This window comes from Pygoscelis adeliae, unplaced genomic scaffold (genome assembly GCF_000699105.1).
Source record: "Pygoscelis adeliae isolate BGI_AS28 unplaced genomic scaffold, ASM69910v1 Scaffold393, whole genome shotgun sequence".
Lineage (NCBI taxonomy): Eukaryota > Metazoa > Chordata > Aves > Sphenisciformes > Spheniscidae > Pygoscelis > Pygoscelis adeliae.
Window position 1 is genome coordinate 53,596 of NW_008824376.1, and position 597 is coordinate 54,192.

Genomic DNA, 597 nt, shown 5'->3' on the forward strand with positions numbered 1-597 from the left:
TTACCCCGGCGGGAGCAGGCAGCGAGGGGGGAGCAGGCAGCGAGGGGTGGGTTCCGGCTTGATTTTCTCCTCCCGAATAAACGCTTTTGTCCCGCTGCTCTCAAGAGTTGCCCAGCTGGCTGGGAAGGTAAAACCGAGCGCAAGCACTCGTGCGTGAAGGACGTTTCGCAAAGGGGGCGAGCGCGCCAAGTGCGCGGTGACACGTTTGGAGCCGACGCGTCCCGGGTTTGGGTTACCCGGCATCGGTCCCTGCCCCCGCGCATCCGTCCCCGCCAGCCCCCGGAGACTACAGCTCCCAGGAAACACCGCGCGTCGCGCGCGCTCCGCCCTGCGCCCTCGTCCCTCCTGCTATGCAAATGTTACTCCGCAGCGCCGCCAATCCGCGGGCGGCCTGGCGCCGTCACGTGGCGCGAAGCTTCCTTTCTCTGTGCGCCTCTCTTTCCTTCCTTGGCCGCCATCTTGTTCTCACCGCGTGTTGGGTTGCGGAGGATCCGCCGGGCTCAGGTGAGACCTTCCCCGCGCCCCTCGGCACCGCTCTGCCGGCATGGCCCCCTCTTCCCCTGCCGCCTCCCGGCGTGGGGCGGGCGGGGCGTCGCG

At 68.7% G+C, this 597-nt stretch overlaps 2 protein-coding genes across 2 annotated transcripts in view; one reads left to right on the forward strand and one right to left on the reverse strand.

Moving 5' to 3' along the window:
- TXNDC12 (thioredoxin domain containing 12 (endoplasmic reticulum)) overlaps window positions 1–263 on the reverse strand; it is an 11,556-nt gene extending 11,293 nt beyond the window's left edge. Inside the window, exon 1 of the mRNA XM_009320197.1 lies at window positions 5–263. Within this exon, the coding sequence (XP_009318472.1) occupies window positions 5–263 (259 nt within the window). The remainder of the gene's footprint in view (window positions 1–4) is intronic.
- Window positions 264–405: 142 nt separating this feature from the next.
- BTF3L4 (basic transcription factor 3-like 4) overlaps window positions 406–597 on the forward strand; it is a 10,507-nt gene continuing 10,315 nt past the window's right edge. The window contains exon 1 of the mRNA XM_009320176.1: window positions 406–504. The gene's annotated coding sequence lies outside the window, so the exon portion shown is untranslated. The remainder of the gene's footprint in view (window positions 505–597) is intronic.